This window comes from Leucoraja erinacea, chromosome 20 (genome assembly GCF_028641065.1).
Source record: "Leucoraja erinacea ecotype New England chromosome 20, Leri_hhj_1, whole genome shotgun sequence".
Taxonomy (NCBI): domain Eukaryota; kingdom Metazoa; phylum Chordata; class Chondrichthyes; order Rajiformes; family Rajidae; genus Leucoraja; species Leucoraja erinaceus.
In genome coordinates, this window is record NC_073396.1 from 33,890,540 (window position 1) to 33,907,310 (window position 16,771).

General features: G+C 45.0%; 1 protein-coding gene across 1 annotated transcript in view; it reads right to left on the reverse strand.

Moving 5' to 3' along the window:
* Window positions 1-435: 435 nt before the first annotated feature.
* The window catches only part of shisa9a (shisa family member 9a), a 316,938-nt gene continuing 300,602 nt past the window's right edge, over window positions 436-16,771 (reverse strand). The window contains exon 5 of the mRNA XM_055651847.1: window positions 436-2,144. Coding sequence (XP_055507822.1) covers window positions 1,771-2,144 — 374 coding nt within the window. The 3' untranslated portion in view covers window positions 436-1,770. The remainder of the gene's footprint in view (window positions 2,145-16,771) is intronic.

The following is a 16,771-nucleotide window of genomic DNA, read 5'->3' on the forward strand; positions in this document are numbered from 1 at the left end:
CTATTTCAACAAAATAATGTGCATTTTGAAGTATATCTGATTGGTGTTTCTTGGATGCGGCCTTATTAGATTACAGCTAACTTAATGCAGCATTTCAACATGAAAAGGTTCCCCACCCCCGAACTAGCTAATTGCAGTCCAGACCTGAATGTGATTAACGTTGGTTTGGGTTGTGCGGGTGTCGATTTGGTACTTGTGCCAAAGTTCTCTCGTAAATCAGTGTGAAGTTGGAATGAGAGGCACACCTATCCGTTCTTTTCACTTGTCGTTAGTTTAAAAGCTGCTTCAGTGACTTTTTGCATGTTTCTGCTCATTTATTTTAGGTGCAACTTTGCACCCATCACAGTGATGTCTATTGAATCTGGGCAATGACACATTGTTTGCATCTCAGCTATCCCAAGTCAGCAGGTTGTATAACCCTATAACCCTCCCTCCCCCATCCCACTGTATTGCACAGCTAACCATCCATCTCAGGCAGTCTCCCAGGACAGCAAAGCACACGACTTAAAACCAAAGATCCACCCATGTTCAGTCTTGGCTTGCTGAGGTATTTAAATCTATAAAATGCACTAGAATATATGGGTGGAGCAGACTATCGAGAAATGATTTTAAAGGACTATTTTCGCTCTTTTGGGCTAATAATTATCCTAGATTATCCTGAATATAACTAGTTATGCAGCCCATCAAATGGGAAAGTATATGGTTCACCGATAATGGGATTACAAATTTCATTAATGGTACATTATGCATGAAGATGAAAAATTTAACCAGACGGTGCACAGATTTTAGAACTCTGCATTATGTTGTCAGACCCCTGCTTCAAAGCATCCAGGAAGCAGATAGTGTAGGGCATCCTAATGAACCAATCTGTAATGTACTGAATTCAAGTGAAAACAAGTTAACTTCAGCACTGGAGATATAACGACAACTTGTTTACCAAATCCAAAGACTCATTAAAAAATTGTACCCTCCATATACATATAAAATTGGTGATGGGATTAGGTCATCGTTTATGATTTCTTTCTGAAACAGGATAGAATGAAATGCACATTTAGTTTCTATCCCTCGCTTTTTCAGCTTGATAACTGCAGGATCTTCTGAAGGAGGCCTTGACACCAATTAATTGAGAGGGAGAATATTCACAGAAGTCTACTTCATGAACATGGAATGCAGCCCAACGCTAGCATCTTGATCTTAATGGCCAACTGTACCAATCCCTTGGGCATAGTACAAGATGCAGCGCTAACGTTAGTGGAGATTGGATGGCGAGGAAGTGGGATTGCCAACCATGGCCGGAGTGAACAGCATCATTTTCCAGAGTAAAGGCACGACCTATGTTACCCAGTCTTCCCAGCGAGACTGAAGGCAGCTGAGAGTCAGCAAGCTGATCAAGAAGCTCTCTGTTTAAGACAGGGGTAAGCTGTCTCCAACCTTCCTTTCCCAATTGCGCGCAGAGGAAGCTAGAAAACTACAGAAAACATGCTCCCAATTGTCTTAAACATTCGCATGTCCCAATCACCTCTGACAACAAAACTGAAATGTGCTATTGCAATATGAACTGGTCTTTTTTCTTTAAGAAAATTCGCAACTTTTTTTTCTCAACATAAAGTCCACTTCATCCTTCAGCATGTATTGCTCATTTTTTTTCAAATTCCGTAGCCCAATTTGCATTAGTCGACAACTAGAGCACATTTTAACATTCTTCCATCTGGGGTAGGTAATTCTCAGGTATCAATGTTTGTTTTTTTTTAATAAAAAAGGCGCTGATCATCACACGGTCACTTCTGTTTTGCTGTTGGTTACAAAGTACGGCTGCTGTCCCAGGTAATGCTGTGCCTGAGGACTGGCCTTCTCTGCCACAGGACCCACTGTGCAGGGTCTCTTGTTGGCGTAAGCCTGCCGGCGGATGGTAGTGTCATTCGTGTCCCAGGTTTTGTAGTCAGAATCGAAGACCAGAGGATGCGTGTGCATCTTGGTGATTTTGTTCCGCTGCCCGGGCGGCTTGGGGTTGTAGGTGTCCGAGGCCCGCACGGGGTCATCGTGGTCCATTGGCATCTGCACTGGGTGGAGGGGCAAGCTCCCCTTCGCCGCCAGCTCCGCAAAATGCTGACGCTTGGCAAAGAAGTCATCGTTTGCCTTTTCAGCTAAGGAGTATTTAGGGGAAACAAGAAAATAAGTATTAGTGATGCATCGTTTCAAATAGGAAATGGTGCTCAGTTTTGCAACACTCTGTGATGGAATAATTGCAGTCAAAGCTCGGTGCAATAGCTTCCGATTACACTGCTGTTCATAATGGAGTAACATTTCCTGAGGCATTTCACAAAACCATTTGTCAGACGTGATTTGGCATGTACAGAGAGAAGTAAAGCTTGGTCAGAGTAATCCCCCTGTCTCACTTAGGAAACCTGAACGGAAACCTCTGGAGACTTTGCGCCCCACCCAAGGTTTCCGTGCGGTTCCCGGAGGTTCCTGGAGGTTTTTGTCAGTCTCCCCACCTGCTTCCACTACCTGCAACCGCCGGCAACCACCTGCAACCTCCAGGAACAGCACGGAAACCTTGGGTGGGGCGCAAAGTCTCCAGAGGTTTCCGTTCAGGTTTCCTAAGTGGGACAGGGGCATTAAGGTTTAAGGACTGTTGTACAGGCTGCTAAGGAGAGAGATAGAAAGGATTTACAGAAACTGGGGGGCAGATATCTGAAGCCACTGAGTTTAGAGATGCAGCATGGAAACAGACCCTATGGACCACAGAGTCCTACCAACCACACTCGTTCTACTGTATGTCATCCCACTTTCTCATCCACTCCCTACACACTAGGGGGAACTTTACAGAGGCCAATTAGCCTACAAACCCGCAGGTCTTTGGGTTGTGGGAGGAAGCTGGAACACCCGGTGGAAGCCCACATGGTATCGGGGGGACGTGCAAACTCCACACAGACAGCGCCCATGGTCAGAATCTAACCCGGGTCTCTGGCGCAGTGGGGCAGCAACTCTGCCAATTGAGCCACCATTGCCAAAGACAGAGCAAACAAAATCATGTCTGTGCAAGAAGCCAAAATTGGAGGAACATCGAAGTGTTTTTGCACCATGAGGCAAATCAGGTCAGTGTTCAATTTAGTTCAGTTTCGAGATACAGCACGGAAACAGGCCCTCCGGCCATGCGTGTCCACGCCGACCAGCGATCCCCGCACACCAGCGCAATCCTACTTGGGATCATTTACCATTTATACCAAAGCCAATTAACCTACAAACCTTTACGTCTTTGGAGTGTGGGAGGACACCGGAGCATCTGGGGAAACCCCATGTGGTCACGGGGAGAATGTACAAATTCCATACAGATAGCTCTCGCAGTCAGGATCAAACCTGGATCGCTGGAGCTGTAAGGCAGCAACTCTACCGCTGCACCACCGTGCCACTACCTAGGCCATCAATGCACCTTAGTTTAGAAGTATGCAGGCCACAAAAACTCACATCATTCTTTATTTTCAAATCTGGCTCAAGCCCAGTTATAGTTAAACTACCATTTTGTTGCATACATTTAGGAAGTTTAAAGCATGTGAAGGAGGTTAAATTCTTGCATATTTAAACACTTGTCAACACTTATTGATACAACACAATGAGCACAGGGATGATAGACAAACCGGAATTAGTGAAAGTTGGGAAAGAGATGGAGGAATTTTGGATGAGGTCAAATTGAATATTTCATAAGAAGGTAGGCAGGAAAACAATGGAATATTGTTTTATACAACAATGGATGCACACGCATCATATATAACAACCATATAACAATTACAGCACGGAAACAGGCCATCTCGGCCCTACAAGTCCACGGCGAACACATTTTGTTCCCCTTAGTCCCACCTGCCTGCACTCGTACCATAACCCTCCATTCCCTTCTCATCCATATGCCTATCCAATTTATTTTTAAATGATACCAATGAACCTGCCTCCACCACTTCCACTGGGAGCTCATTCCCACACCGCCACCACTCTCTGCGTAAAGAAGTTCCCCTCATATTACCCCTAAACTTCTGTCCCTTATTATCCTCTGGTCTTCGATTCTGACTACAAAACTTGGGACATGAATTAGACGAATGGAATATTCAAGTCTGCCAGTCAATTTCAGCGTTTGTGAATGCACAAAGACATTTTAATGAATGTACTCGTGATTCAACACACACTATTTAGTAAAATGAGGCAATGCTGCTCCATCACTGTCTTGCCCGAGCCATTGCACATCCTGAGGAGAAGGGCTCCAACCTATACACAGTGGCAAAAAGCAAGAGATGGATATAATACAATACAATAATATTAAATATCACAAAACAATTACAGCTAATTTCTTTATGAAACTGTTGGGTTTGTACCTACCTGAAATTGATTAAAATGTATATTCACCATTGTCAACATGGTAGGTAGACACAAATGCTGGAGAAACTCAGCGGGTGAGGCAGCATCTATGGAGCGAAGGAATGGGTGACGTTTCGGGTTGAGACCCTTCTTCAACATGGCCATCATTACCAACTGCTCCAACTTCCAGTGGGAAATTTGGTCATAAATATGCCTTCCCTAATTATGACATTTCAAAATATTGCTCCCCCTTCTTTCATGCACCAGTAAATCTCCTCATAACAAATACCCCATTGATAAGGAGGAACTATGGCCATCATCGAACTCAGAGGGGGAAAGCTAAAAAAAGAAAATGACTGATCTATTCACACTATAGAAAGTAACCATACCACGTATGCAGTCAAATTTATCACCACTGTACCAAATTTAGGAAGGAACAGCTTTGGAATGCAGCTGAGAAGAGATGGCTTTAAGTGTGGCAGATGGAAAGAAACAAAGTGACATTTGGAACAGTCTATTCAAAACTTGTGGAACTAAATAATGCTACTGACAGCACCTTTGTTGGTAAAGGAATTTTTGATCTTAAACATGATGACGCTTCAAGGAAACATCTGAGGAGAAGTGTTGCTAGGCAGCAACTTTGCATATTCCCTCATGCTTTAATCCAATTAATGCTTGCTGTCTTCTCCCATTCTCCAAGGAGCCTGCTCTACCAAGAATGTGGAGGATGTGTTTTAATATTCCATTTGTTATTCTGCTGCTTTATCTCACTAAGATACATCCATAGTGAGCATCATCGGAGAACTACTGCCACTACATTTAATATGATGAAGTGTTAACCAATTTTAACATTTGGAATGTTTTAATTGATTGTGCCCAAATGATGGATGATTGCACACAGGACTGTTAACTGTGATTCACCTTTTGTACCTGGTGACACACTCTACAGTAATTGTTGGCTGAAGGTAAAACAAGCTCGCAAATGTTGCTGCATTAATACTTCTCACTGTCAAAATTCTGCAGCTGTTGGTAAATGAATGGAATTAATCCCAAATATCTCTGGGTTTGTGAGCTGCCTTGCACTGTGCTGTCTGCTTGATTGGTTGGATTAACTGCTTTCGTTTAGTTTAGAGATACAGCACAGAAACAGGCCCTTTGGCCCACCGAGTCCACACCGACCAGCAATCCCCCGCACACTAACACTATCCCACACACGCACTAGGGATCATTTTACATTTATACCAAGCCAATTAACCTACAAACCTGTACGTCTTTGGGGTGTGGGATATAACCGAAGATTTCAGGGAAAATCCATGCAGGTCATGGGGAGAGCGTACAAACTCCTTACAGACAGCGCCCATAGTCGGGATCGAACGTGGTTGTCCGGCGCTGCAAGCGCTGTAAGGCAGCAACTCTACCGCTGCACCACCGTGCCGACCGTTAATGGTGAAGAGATTTCTCCACTTTGAGAGTCTTATCACTGGGTGACTACACACCTGGCAAAGCTACTATTATTCTAAAATAAGACCATCCTAATGATTACAATAAATGTTCCTCCTACTCTCAGCATCTTGCACTCAATTTGAATACATGAATAAACCTGGAATAATAAACCAGCAGCAGTAATGGGAACCATGAAGCTTCTATAGACTTGTGAAAATCCACCAGGTTCAATAATGTGTTGGTCTCACTCGTACTAGCCTATAAGTCACCCGAGACCTAGGCTGATGTAGGTGACTCTTAAGCATCCTCTGAAATGGTCTACATGTCACCCAGTTCCAAAGGATTCATGAGCCAGACTACAGCGCAAATAACACATTCACCAAAAAGCATATTGTATATGTGCAGGGGTGAAATAAGTGCATATCACTCATGAGGAGGTGCAGCCGTGGTGTACTCCAGCTAAGAGAGCTGGATTATACGGCTGCAGGCTTCCTGCACAAGCTGTACTTAGGACAGCAGAGCAGACAGCAAAGTATGTTCCAACTCCCTATTTAAAGGAAACATCAGACGACAGACTCTGGAGAATGATCTCGCTGATTGATCAAGCAGTACTAATCTGATGAATTTCTTTGCAGCTTTTCCAGCAACACCAAGGCAGAAATCTTTAAGCCCCTGTCCCACTTAGGTGATTTTTTTAGGCAACTACAGGCTGTCACCACATGGTCGCGAGGTGATGCCTGTGTACTTGTGAGTAGTCGCCTCAAGTCGCCTAAAGAGTCGTAACATTTCTCTGGTCGCCGCTGGATTTTGAAATATTCAAAACTTTTCAGCGACTGTGGGCTTGACGTAGCTTGTCTTCTCCTGACGTAGGTGCTGTCGTAGGTTGTCGCCAGGTGACAGGTTGTCGCCGGGTGGCGTTGGTTGTCGCCGGGTGGCGTTGGTTGTCGCCGGGTGGCGACTTTGATGAATTCCATTGGCGACTACCTACGTCAACCTACGCCAACCGGCGCCAGGTACCAGCGACTGAATTGTCTTCAGTTGTCGCCGACATGGTCGTAGCTTGTCGCGGGTGGACGTAGGTTGTCGTAGGTGGACGTCCTAATGGGTTGCCGGTTGTCGGTAGCTTGCCGTAGTTTGATGTCGATTAGGTGGTCGTAGCTTGTTGTGGGGGGGGTTCAGTCACTGCCTTTTTCGGTGACCTGCTGCGATTGTGACAGTCGCCGAAAAAATCGCCTAACTGGAACAGGCCCTTTAGCCTTGCAGATGATGGCCAAAGTCTAAGCCCACAATGGCACGTAACGCAGTAACAAATTGCCTCATAATAACATAATCGCCACATATCCCAAACACACTTCATGCAATTTACTGCAAGCTTAAGGAAGTGGTAGGCTCAATGCTCGAGGATAAGGCTGTTTATTAAAACAAAGAGTCGAGAGCGTTTATCTTCCACGGTCGGTTTGCAGTTATCGAGGTCTGTTGATGAGGCAGCTCAGAGTCCAGTTGCATAGGGACGAGCAAAGATGCAGTTCCCCAAGTTTGACAATAGGTTGAGAGTGCATGCATGCCAAGCTGTAGTCAATGAACATCAAAGATAGACACAAAACGCTGGAGTAACTCAGCAGGACAGGCAGCATCTCCAGAGAGAAGGAATGGGTGCCGTTTCGGGTCGACACCCTTCTTCAGATGACCACCAGCCTGATTAATGTGTTCTTCTTGTCCAAGTGTTTCAGCACAGAGTGGAGGGCCGGTGAGGTGGCAGGTAGGTGAATTGAAGTGTGTCCAGATCTTTAGTAAGGCAGAATTGATTTACATCTTAACCAACCACATCAAGCATTTCATCACAACGGTTGTGAGTGCCACAGGTTGGTGGTCGTTGAATCTTGGGGTTATAGCTACCCTTTTAAAGCATGTGTGGACCTCAGACCATCCGAGTAACAGGTTGAATTATTAATGGTCTAAACATGAATACTGAATATAGATTTAGTAGAATGTCCAGGATACACAAGATGAAAGCTATGAAGTACTGAGGGACAGAGAGATCTTGGTATACATAGTCATGTGGTCATAGAATCCTACAGCGTGGCCCAACTCATCCACGTCATGCAGTAGACACCCTTCCATATTGATTCCAGTTCCTAGCACTTAGACCATTACCTTCTGGGGCAAAGTGATTCAAGTGTTCACCTGGATATGTCTTCAATGCTGTCAGTGACCCAGCGTCTACCACTCTCTCAGGCACATGGAGTTTGACGATTGTATTTATCTAGAGTATTATTTGATCTGATTAGTTTAGCAGGCAAAACCAAGCAAAACAAAACCACTGCGCCTCTGTATACGTGACCATAATAAATCCACACCTAAATCCTCTAGTTTTATCTATTTCTGATACGGGGGCAGTATATTTTATCCCTACCCCTCATAATTTAATACATCTTCCATATCATTCTCTCGTCACCACCGGACCCTAGGAGTTTCCAGTTCCGCTGGAGAACCTTAGATGGTGTAGACCAGGGAAAACATCAACAGCCTTCATCAAGGATGCAGGGGAAAGATACATTGCTCAGGCTTTGTCTTTGTAGACGAGGGCAGTGGTCCAGGATCCCCGAGGCAACAGTAAAGATGGTTTAGAAGGCATAAAGGAAGCCTTGTGGACCACTTGCCTTCAGCAGATGAGACTTACAATATAAGAGCAGGGAAGGTCTGGTCCAAGTCTATCGAGCATTAGTCAGGCCTCAGCTGAAGTATTGTGCACAGTTCAGAACTGTTATTTTACAATTGTGCATAATTGGATTTATGAAACTCTGGGCTGGAGTGTCCAGAAACAGCACTTAAATTTTGAAGTAGTCTTAATATTCCAAGACATTATAAAGATGACATTATTAAATGTCCCTCACAACAATACCAAGCAAGATTACAGCAGCCCATAATCTGTTTTGAAATGGAATGATATAACAAATAAACCAATGAAAAAAACATTTTTCTGTTTCAGATTCCAAACAACTAAAGTATTTTCTTATAGTAATTTCACAAATGATTCTGCTTCTCCCATTACCACCTACGCTAGGTTCCTTGATGGGCCTGGTTTCTTTGTTTTTTGTCCCAGTACCAACTTCTTGCATCTTGTACTATCAATCCTTTATCATGGATGTTTTCACTTCATCCCAACTCTTCTCCCCTGACCTTTTCTGTTTCTCGGCTTCCTTAAACCTGCTGATCTCATTAAAGTCGACCTGAATCACTTCCCTCTCCCTAGATGCTGCCTGACCTCCAAGGTTTTCCCAGCACTTTCTGTTTTATCTACAACGTTTCCTAGATCAGATGAAATGTTGTTGATCTGAGGCATTAACTCTATTGAGCATGATGTCAATGAGCCCAATATTGCCAACATTTTGTGTTTTTGTTTCATATTTTCAGTGCCTGCACTTCAGTATTTTCATATTTCCTCCTGGCAGAGGATAAGGTTATTTTGGTCTATCAAATCTATGTCAGTTCACAGACCAACTAATTTTCCCTACACACTATGTCAGGGCGGCACAGTGGTACAGCGGTAGAGTTGCTACCTTACAGTGCCAGAGACCTGGGTTCGATTCTGACTACAGGCGCTGTTTGTGTGAAGTTTGTACGTTCTCTCCGTGACCTGCAAGGGTTTTTGTCCGAGATCTTCAGTTTCCTCTCACACTCCAAAGACGTACAGGTTTGTAGGCTAATTGGCCTGGTATGGGATGTAAATGTACAATGTGCGGGGATCGCTGGTCAGTGCTGACTGGGTGGGCCGAAGGGCCTGTTTCCGCGCTGTATCTCTAAAACTAAACTAAACTCTCCCATTAACACCTCCGATTCTAGGGCAATCTAGGTTGATTAATCTACCAACCCATACATCACTGGGATGTGGGAGGAAAACAAATTACCTGGGGGATATCCACATGGTCATAGCCAGAACGTGCAAACTTCACACTCCGACAACACCTGAGATCAGGATTACAACCAGGTTGCCGGGGCTGTGAGGCAGTTCTTCTACCAGTTGTGCCACTGTGCCATCCAAAGATACTGCTGCAGGCTCTGATTTTTGATTAGCACGTTTACCTCAAAGAGAGGAAGCAAGTTGGGTGACCCACATCAGGGCTGTTTCTGTAAACCTATGCTTGCAGCATAGCAATGCAAGTTGTGCCATTTTCTGAAATGAAATGGATGTGAGAATCCCACCCAAGGCAGCGTGTGCAAAAGAGCAGTGAGCTCTTCTGGTGTCCTGGCGAACATTCCTCTCTCAACCAACTTCACTGAAACAAACAGATTGTCTACTTAATAGCTGATATGCTGTTTGTGGGACCCTGTCACATGCAACAGGCTTAACACTCCCCCTCATCATGACTTGGAAAGTATTCAATTAGTTCTGAAGCACTTTAAGGATTTCCATACGACAACATCGCTTTTGGAAGGATGCATACTGTGGTAAACAACCCACAAAGTCCATCCTTTGAGGAGGCCTCTAATAAACTAGCCTCATTTCCTCCCTGGCTGTAAATCTGCAGACAATCCAATAATGTGATTCCTTGTGTAACGAAGAACTGCAGGTGCTGGTTTAAATTGAAGGTAGACACAACATGCTGGAGTAACTCAGCGGGACAGGCTGCATCTCTGGAGAGAAGGAATGGGTGACGTTTCGGGTCGAGACCCTTCCTTGAACGGTCAAGACTGATTCCTTGAAGCTTGGAACAATATTTGCCCACGAAGGCAATATTTCTTGGTCGATGTACTTCTACAATCCTAAACCTATTTGTAGTTCCATCACTGAAAAGCTGACCATTCTCGAAGGGAATTGACGAAATGATCTGAGACTAACCATATTTTGTATTTGAGCTTTTTCAGATAGTCTACAATGGATGATGCATGAAAGATGTGGGAATTTAACTTCATTCAACTATCACTGATTAACATATCATATTTACTTTAGAGGTTACCTCAGTGTTAGAGGTTACCTCAGTGTGCATTTTCATCTAAAGATTGGTGGACAACATGCCCTCACAATAGAAATGTGCCAGCAACCTCTTAATCTATTTTGGTAAAGGGCCTGTCCCACCAGCATGCGATAGCATGCATCTAGCGCGACCAAACGTGGTCGCTTGAGGCGTTTGGCCTCGCGGGGCCAGTCCCACTTCCAACCCTGGAGGCGTATGGAGTTGTGCGGGACTGGTCCCGACATCAAACTCACCAATCAGCTGGGCAGGAGGCGGGCCGACTGAATTTGGACGTCGCATGGCATTGGGCGGTGACATCATCACGCAACGGCACGTCGGGCGGTGACGTCATCGCGCAACGCCACATGCTAGGCGTACGCCGTCAAGACGCTGCGTACGATGTCAAGATGCTGCGTACGCCCGTCGAGGCGCTGCGTACGGCCTCAATGCGCCTGCGGGCCGACAGGCCGTTGCTGCGCGGGATTTTCGGACAGTGCTAGATTGGAGCGCCGCGCAATGTCGGGACCAGCCCCGCACAACTCCATACACCTCCGCCGATCGAAGTGCGACCGGCCCCGCGAGGCCGTACGCCTCAAGCGACCACGTTTGGTCGTGCTAGACGCATGCTATCGCATGCTGGTGGGACAGGCCCTTAACTAACATTGGTAAAGAAATAAATATTGGCCACGACAGCAAGTAGTATGCCTTCTCCCAGCTAACCTTGAAAAGTATAACTGGATCTATTACATCTCCCCGACAAGGCAAGCAGTCCCAGTTTAATGCTGCATTCTTTATTAGTCAAGGCACTGAATTGAAGAGGTCTTATTAAAATGTATGTTGAATTAAGTGTACGATAGGATAGCACATGAGAGAGTGCTGAGGAGATTTCTGAAGATGTTGCCAGGACTGGAGATTCCTATTCATAAGGACTGACTGTCTGTCAGGGTCTGTTTTCCTCGAAATAAAGAAGGCTGAGGGGATAGTGAACTAGCGTATAAAATTATGAGCAGGAGGAACAAAGAAGATGGTGGCGCAGAGCAGTGGAGCCTTGGACAACCAGAGGCTAATGGAGAACGCAACGGAGTGAAAGGAGGAGGCTGGAAAGAAGAGGCAAGTCTGGAGCTTTCAGCAACAGTTGAGTTGAGGCTGTGATAGTGACATTTAGGAAACTTTCAGATAAACACATGGAAATGCGGGAAATGGAGGGATATGGATTATGTGCAGGTCGGGGCATCATGTTTGGCAAAATATCATGGGCTGAAGGGTTTATTGTTGTACAGTGCTGTTCTATGTTCTACAGAATTTTTAGAGGTGGAGTTGAACAGTGTTATAGGGCTGGGAAGAGTGGCCTTAGTGTGAACTTCCTGTCATAAAAGAAAATTCCAGTCATTGGACTTGTTGTCACCTTCCCCTCAGCCAACAATGAACCATTCTACATTGGCCTTGAACACCATCTGCTTTGATGTCATTTTCACACCTTACCCTTCCATATCTCTGGTATCCCCCTCCCCTGACTCTCAGTCTGAAGAAGGGTCTCAATCCAAACGTTACCCGTTCCTTCTCTCCTGAGATGCTGCCTGACCCGCTGAGTTACTCCAGCATTTTGTGTCTATCTTCTCTGCTTTCACTACTACATCAATGTGGAGTGTGGCTCCTGGACACTTCAGCAAAGTGCGGACCTGGTTCAAGCCTTTGGTTTGGGAGTCTAACTCTGAGAAACATTTCCAGAGAACCTCGCCCCTTTTTAAAATTGAGTATTTTCTTAAACCAAACTCTTGATAAACCATTGTGGGGACTTTATTCATGTGACATTTTAATTTTGAAAGAACTATGTACATCAAAGCATTCTGTTTAGATAGAATCAACCTGGAATCATGGCATTTGTGTTTAAGAAGGAACTGCAGATGCTGGAAAATCAAAGGTACACAAAAATGCTGGAGAAACTCAGCGGGTGCAGCAGCATCTATGGAGCGAAGGAATTAGGCAACGTTTCGGTCCGAAACGTTGCCTATTTCATTCGCTCCATAGATGCTGCTGCACCCGCTGAGTTTCTCCAGCATTTTTGTGTACCTGGAATCATGGCAGTCTGAGCTGTAAATGAACCGATTCCCGATTGGGAAAGGGGGAGATGCAGCGAGACCTGGGTGTCATGGTACACCAGTCATTGAAGGTAGGCATGCAGGTGCAGCAGGCAGTAAAGAAAGCGAATGGTATGTTGGCTTTCATAGCAAGAGGATTTGAGTATAGGAGCAGGGAGGTTCTACTGCAGTTGTACAGGGTCTTGGTGAGACCACACCTGGAGTATTGCGTGCAGTGTTGGTCTCCAAATCTGAGGAAGGACATTATTGCCATAGAGGGAGTGCAGAGACGGTTCACCAGACTGATTCCTGGGATGTCAGGACTGTCTTATGAAGAAAGACTGGATAGACTTGGTTTATACTCTCTAGAATTTAGGAGATTGAGAGGGGATCTTATAGAAACTTACAAAATTCTTAAGTGGTTGGACAGGCTAGATGCAGGAAGATTGTTCCCGATGTTGGGGAAGTCCAGGACAAGGGGTCACAGCTTAAGGATAAGGGGGAAATCCTTTAAAACCGAGATGAGGAGAACTTTTTTCACACAGAGCGTGGTGAATCTCTGGAACTCTCTGCCACAGAGGGTAGTTGAGGCCAGTTCACTGGCTATATTTAAGAGGGAGTTAGATGTGGCCCTTGTGGTCAAGGGGATCAGAGGGTATGGAGAGAAGGCAGGTACGGGATACTGAGTTGATGATCAGCCATGATCATATTGAATGGCGGTGCAGGCTCGAAGGGCCGAATGGCCTACTCCTGCACCTAATTTCTATGTTTCTATGTTTCTATGAACCTTCCCGCAGATTGTATCTAATTAATAAGACACAAATAATGTTATTTAGAACATATTATTTTTTAAATAAACCATCGATGACACTGCTGCTGACTTAATGAAGTTAGCTCTTCATTTATCAAATATTTGGGAAAAAGTGTTTTTGGCGGAATTGCTTTTGTCTTCAAAGCTTCAGCACGAACCAGTTGCTCCAGGTTGTTCACAATTCCCTGTGTAGTTGAGTGCGACATGGAGAATAACTGGAGTATGACAAGAGAAGGAGGGAGGATTGAGCCCGAGCTCCCAGTTGGAGGTCTCACCAATTAAAGAAATTCAGCATGCAATTTTTTTACTCGAGTTTCACTATATGAGATATCAGTGTTTTAAATTTACTTTTAGTTTTAGAGATACAACCCGGAAACAGGCCCTTCGGCCCACCGGCTCCGCGATGACCAGCGATCCCCGCACATGTACACTCTCCTACACCCACTAGGGACAATTAAAAAAAAAAAACATTTACCAAGCCAATTAACATACAAAACCTGTACTTCTTTGCAGTGTGGGAGGAAAAGCAAGATCTCGGAGAAAACCCACGCAGTCACACTGTACTGTACAGGCAAGGTATGGGTTGTATGTGTCAGGCTTACAGCAGTGGCAGTGTGAGGGTTTGTACACAGCACAAAATTCTGGGGAGTGTTGATGGGAATGTAAGGAGAATACAATGGGATCAGTGTAAACGGGTGCTTGGCGGTTCGCATGGATTCAGTGGGTAGGGAGCGTTGCTTCTGTTCTGTGTAAATCCACTGGGTACAAGTTCTGACTGATGGAGACTGGGAGTGCTGATGAGTGTTGGACTGTGGCTCACTAAAGAGTCATTGAGACTGGTGGAATAAGGCTGGGGGATGCCTATTCTGCTCGTGACCACTCGAGTTTTCAACCTCTTCCAAGTCCTCAGGACTTGAGTACTCGCCTCGACTGGTAAGGTTATGTGCGTCCACCTTTGCAGTGTATTTCAGGACGTTCCCCTTCTCCCACCCTTTAGATCACATCTCTCCTCCTCTCCAGCTCTTGCATCAGAGATGTGGGGTGGGAATTTTTCCCCTGGTGTGCTAGATCTTCAAGGTCAGGGAAGAATTCCAGAATGGTTGCCAGTACCCACTGCAGACATGATACAACTTTACCCCACTTTACTAGAACCTGCCGCAGACATGATACAACGTTAACCCCACTAAAGGATGTGGACAGCCTTGCTTTCAGTGGCACTGGCTACCTTTAAGTAGATAATTCAAGATAATTGCCCTTGCTAGTTTGTATTCTTGTATTGGCATCCAACCCTGGTTGCATGCTGCATTAAGGAAAATAACCAGCTAGCGTGAAGTTGGCATCTTGCCAGCATTGGTGAAGTTGGTCTGAAGAAGGGTCTCGACCTGAAAACGTCACCCATTCCTTTTCTCCAGAGATGCTATCTGACCCGCTGAGAAGCCAAAAACGTTAGTCTCCTGACTGTGCCGACTTTTGGTGAGTTACTCCAGCTTTTTGTGTCCATCTTTGGTGAAGTTGGTATCTTGCTAGCATTGGTAGAGATGGAATGGCAGAAGATTCTCTCTCTTTCAAGTGAGAGTTAGATTTAGCTCTTAGCGCTAAGGGAATCAAGGGATATGGGGAAAAAAACGGAACGGGGTACTAATTTTGGATGATCAGCCATGATCATATTGAATGGCGGTGCTGGCTCGAAGGGGGCCGAATGGCCTACTCCTGCACCTATTTTCTATGTTTCTATATCTATGTTTATATCTGACCCCCATGACATTTATCTCTCATTTGCCCCCAAGTGGTGAGAGAAGGTCTATGGCGGTGCAGTGTGTCTGAGATCACATTGGAGCTGGTCAGCCTGTTGCTGTGCATGAGTTTTGTATCCTGTTTAAATTGATTTATTCCTACACCTACTCCCCTCACAATAAACCAAGGCTATAGTCAGTCTCAATTACAGACAGAGCCAAGGGCATGTTCCTAGCAAGTCTCTGCAGACTTCATTTCAAATGGGAGACAGCTTTCCCCTGGTTACGAGCTGCAATGTATTCGAAGGAGCATTTTGTTGTGCAAATTGTTTAATTTGCCGACGAAAGGAAATGGGGGCTGTGCGCCACCACATCTTCACGGTGACTTTAGAACAAGAACATGGCTTGTCTCGTGTAACTCATAATGGCAACACGCTCCCTCCTGATGAATGACAGTTTGATTATCACGTCACTTAATTATTGAAATTCAGGTCATTGTTTAGCGCCTGTTGATATCGTTAGTGTGCCGACTCCAGTCCGATCGTAACATTCTCAAACGGTCTGAAAGTCATCGCAAATAAATTGAGGAGAGTCATGGAAATAAAAAAGTAAGCCGAGGTCATTGTCATTTCATTCTTTCATAAACCTGATTGTGGGGAGGTAAATGTAACGAGAGGCCATGCTAGGGTCAATTACTTCACTATTAACACAGCGCTGCCCTTCACTGCAAAATCATCCTTCAGTCTTTTACCACAGTTAATATTGTTTTCAGATGGCTCCCCTGATAGGGTGCCAATAAATCATTATTAATAGTTAGTTAAAATTAGCATTATGGACTGACAAACAAAAGAAAAGTCATCCCTCCTCGCAGACGTAAACCATATGCATTTCTGGATATTCATTTCCCTTAAGGTTAATAAATGTAAATCCTGGGCTGTGATTCAAGTCTCAGCCCAGAGCCAAAACAGGACCAAGTCATCCACTCGTGCATTTGGGTGAATAGGAGTAGAATTAGGCCATTCGGCCCATCAAGTCTACTCCGCCATTCAATCATGGCTGATCTATCTCTCCCACCTAACCCCATACTCCTGCCTTCTCCCCATGGGGGAGGGGTTGCTGTTTGGGCAGGGGCAGGCGTCTTGCTATCCAGGTTAATATTTACCACTCAACAGAGATGAAATGGTGTTAGCACAGTTCTATTTGTGAGAGTGTCCTTGTCCACTAACTGGCCACTGCGGCATTTCCCACATTTCAGCAGTGAGTAACTACACCAAAAACCTCATTGGCAGTGACATGATGTGTAAGGTGCCAAGGCTGGGAAAGACTCTCTGGAAATGAAAGTACAATTCTCTCCCTTATTACGTTGGCCAGTAATTTGTGACTGAAGAAGGGTCTCGACCCATA